The sequence below is a fragment of the Myotis brandtii genome, unplaced genomic scaffold, assembly GCF_000412655.1.
Source record: "Myotis brandtii unplaced genomic scaffold, ASM41265v1 scaffold879, whole genome shotgun sequence".
Lineage (NCBI taxonomy): Eukaryota > Metazoa > Chordata > Mammalia > Chiroptera > Vespertilionidae > Myotis > Myotis brandtii.
In genome coordinates, this window is record NW_005371595.1 from 233,729 (window position 1) to 237,726 (window position 3,998).

General features: G+C 56.9%; 1 protein-coding gene across 1 annotated transcript in view; it reads right to left on the reverse strand.

Moving 5' to 3' along the window:
- FBLN7 (fibulin 7) overlaps positions 1-3,998 on the reverse strand; it is a 22,738-nt gene that overhangs the window by 7,715 nt on the left and 11,025 nt on the right. Inside the window, exon 5 of the mRNA XM_005884934.2 lies at positions 2,947-3,084. Within this exon, the coding sequence (XP_005884996.1) occupies positions 2,947-3,084 (138 nt within the window). The remainder of the gene's footprint in view (positions 1-2,946; positions 3,085-3,998) is intronic.

The following is a 3,998-nucleotide window of genomic DNA, read 5'->3' on the forward strand; positions in this document are numbered from 1 at the left end:
TTTTTCTTTTTGTTTTTGAACCAAGAACAGAAATCAACTTTCTAATCAGAAAAAAAGTGTTCGTTTTTGGAAGTTGTCAAAGGTTGGGGGAGGCTGTAGGAATGGGGGTGAGAGTAAGGGGATGCACAACAGGACACAGACTGTGGGGTTCCTGCCACTTAATGGTCCCGAGAGGAGTCGGATTCAGACAGAAGTAGCAGGGTTGCCAGGGGAGGTGCTGGGCGCAGAGTCTCAGCTCTGACACGTGAAAAGGCTCAGGGGATGGGTGGCTGCAGGACAACGTGAACGTACTTAGTGCCACTGAACCTGCCACCAAACCCTACACTTAAAATGGCAACTTTTATGTTGTTTGCATTTCACCACGACAGAAAAAGCAGGTGACTGGGTTTAAGAAAAAGTACTGAGCGGGAGACTCCCCCCACGGGGCTGGAAAGACACAGGTGAGGAAGCTCCCGGGCGTCTGGTAGAAGGTCCATGATGCTGTGAGGCGGGAGCTGGCTTTGGTGCACCCGTCACTCCCTCCTTCCCTTCCTGGGTGGGGGGTCCCCATCATGGGATACTTTATACATGAAGTGCCCCTGGGCCTGAGGAACAGCTGCCTAAAGGTCCTGATGGCAGAAGCCGTCAGCCTCCAGGACCAGCACATTTCGGTTGCGAGGGGCCCATTTCCTTTTCTGTCCTGTTTGTAAGGAGAGGCAGTGGGGCTGCCCAGAAGGGCCCACCTCCCACCTCCGTCTGACAGAGCAGCCCCCTGGTGACCAGCTGGAGGGACTCAGGGCTCCTGGCAGGGCAGCCTCGTCCTGAGAAAACTCCCAGCAGGCTGAATGGAATCAGGACACGTAAAGCAGCAAATCTCTGGGGGCAACACTTACAGGTGACCTTGGGCTGAGTCCAGTGCAAGGACGCTGAGTCTTGACTAAGCTCCTACTCTCCGGATACTGTGCTAACCGTCCGATGCTCCCCCCACACTGAGATGCCACACAGAAATCACACAGGACGTGCCAGGCTTTGGGGGCAAAGGAGCAGGATATACTTAGGATCTGACCTATTTATGTCATTTTGGTTGCACCGCAGTGTAGGAACCCCGTCCACCCCTATCGAATCCGTATTGCATTTTCCTGCCATCTGCACTGCAGCCACGGTGTGTCTCCCAGGCCTTCTGGCTGGAGATAGGCGGGGACTCCGTGCGGACAACCTCCCCACCACTCAGATGAATAGTTGCCCAGCTCTAAAGACGCCTGGCCTCTAACAGCAGCCGCGGACTTGCAGGTGTGATGGGACAGGAAGTCACTCTGTAGGTCTGCAGGGGAAACACTGACACGTGAAGGTGGCCGCAAGGAAACAGCTCAGCCCAGCCCCAACCTGGGGACTTTTCAGGCTGTGAATCGGTCCTTCCACTTGAATTTTCTTCCATAAAAAGGTTCAAAACTCTGGTTACACAAAAAGCTAAACTCCGTCCCCAGTACCTGCCTCGGGGAACCAGAGAGATCGATGGATGTGGCGCAGAGAGGAAGAGCCCACACTGGCGTGCGTGCATCTGGTGGCCCCTGACCAGGGTCCCCCGGCTGGATGGGTGGATGGATGGATAGAAGAGATGGATGGATGGATGGATGGATAGAAGAGATGGATAGATGGAGGAGACAGATGGAGATGGGTGAGAGAGATGGAATGATGGGTGGATGCACAGATGATGGCTATCTGGATACTTTCTCCTACACCAATCCCCGGTTACCATTTCTCTGAGTCCTGCAGTGGAACCTCAATAGGATGTCACCGGGGAGCCACCTCCTCTCGGTTCCCACAGCCTATGGAGCCTTCTGCCCTCTCTCCTCCTCCTTCTCCCCCAGCAGCTCAGAGCCACAGTCCAGGACCAGCTGGGTTCTTCTCTGTGTCCTGTCTCCATGGGTGACAGCTGAGGAACACGGATTTGTCCCTCCTCTAATGCGAGGCAGGCCTGGGTTAGCAGACCAGTTTTCTGCAACCCAGAGACCTGCTATAGCATCGGGGTTCCAGGGCTGAGATGTGGGGTGATCTCACTAGAGCATAGTGGCTGTAAGGTGCTTCCTTTTCAGATGGAGACGCAGGCCTGCACCAGCCATGGAGAGGGCACGTTACGCCCGGAGCCTCATGTCTCCTCCAGATTGCAGGGCACGGGGACCAACTGGCTGCTCTTCCTTTGGTCCCACCCTGGCCAAAGGCATCGTGAAGGGGAGGACATGGCCTGACCTTGCGAGCAGTTACTTGCAGAAGGTCAGAAGAGACTATTTGCCAGGATGGCTAAGCAACTTGCTTTCCTATTTATGGCAATGCCAATGCAGCCTGATGAGAGGTCCTTCTGTTGGTGGTCTTTTTGTTGTTGTTTATTGATTTCAGAGAGAGCGAGGGAGAGGGAGAGATAGAAACATTAATGAGAGAGAATCACTGATCAGCTGTCTCCTGCACGCCCCCTACTGGGGATCGAACTGCAACCTGGGCATGTGCCTTGATTGAGAATCGAACTGTTTATGGGTCTTTGCTCAACCACTGAGCCACACCTGCCAGGCTTTTGGTGTTTTGTTTTTTTAAAAATATATATTTTTATTGATTTTAGAGAGGAAGGGAGAGGGAGAGATAGAAACAATGATGAGAGAGAATCATTGATCGCTGTCTCCTGCACGCCCCCCGCCCCCCGCCCCCCACTGGTGATTGAGCCTGCAACCCGTGCATGTGCCCTTGATTGGAATCGCACCTAGGACCCTTCAGTCCACAGGCCGACGCTCTATCCACTGAGCCACACCGGCCCGGCTGTTGGTGGATTTTTAAAGACTGAGTATATCTGAGACTTTGACCCCCGGAACATCCACTGCATCCCATTCCGGAGTCCTGGCAGGTCACAGGAGCAGCAGTGGCCAGGTGCGGAGAGCCCCTCTCAGCCCCGCAGCACCTGCCTCATGCAGGTCCACTCACCCTCACAGCTCTTCCTGTCAGGCAGGGTCCGGTACCCGCTGGGGCAGGCACAGCGGTAGGAGCCAGGTGTGTTCACGCAGGTGTGCATGCAGAGCCGGGGGCGCCCCTCCTGCCCGTAGAGCTCACACTCATTCACATCTGGGGACAGAAGTGCCTGGGATAACTCGGGGGCCATGCAGTCAGCCCTGTCCCCAGCAGAGCATGGGAAAGGGGGGCACTCCCATTCTGCAGAGCCAAGGGCCAGAGGGCATAGGGAGGAGGGAGGGAGCTGACCAGACAGCTTCCAAGGCTCCTCCATCTAAGGCTGAAGACCCTGGAAAGGCAGACCCCACAGAGGAGGGCCAAGCAGGCCCCCAGGGCAGCCCAGAGAGCCAGTGCCTGCTGCACCCCAGACTCCCGGCCCACTTTGCGGCCCCCTCTTTGGGTCTTGTTGCTGCTGCAGTAAAAGGAAGCTGTTGGCACCAACTGACCGATTCTCAGGTCTGGACCACTGGCCTGAGTTGTTTTCAGAAGGACCTTTGGTGGGCAAGATGGTCCCTAGAAGGGGCCTTGTCCATAAAGCTAAGCCCAGAGGGGCAGGGAGGAGCCTCAGGCACGTGCCCAGCTCTGAATCCCCACCCCTGTGATTCCAGCCACGATACAGGGACAAGGAGTTCAAGGCCAGGTTCTGCCTGGGGGTGAGCCTGGGACCCCTGGCTACTTGCTCATGGCGGCCCTCGTTGTCTAGGTGTTAGCTCCTTCTCAGCAGCCACCAGGTCAGCAGGAACCGAAAACCACAGGGGCTGGGATCCCTGAGGCCGCGCTCCTCCTTTGCGCTCTGGGTGCGGACTGGGTGCGCCCATAGGTGGGAGGGCGGTGGTGGTGCCCCTTCCCTCTTGCGTCCCCCCTGCTGTGCCCGTCTGGCAGGTGGGCACCCCGTTGTGTCCCCCCCACTTCGAGTCTCCTCCCCGCGCACCTGCCTACCTACCCTGGCAGACGCTGTCACCGCCCGCAGTGCCGCTCAGCTGGAAACCCGCCTCGCAGCTGCAGTGCCGGGTCCTCTCCACTTGCGC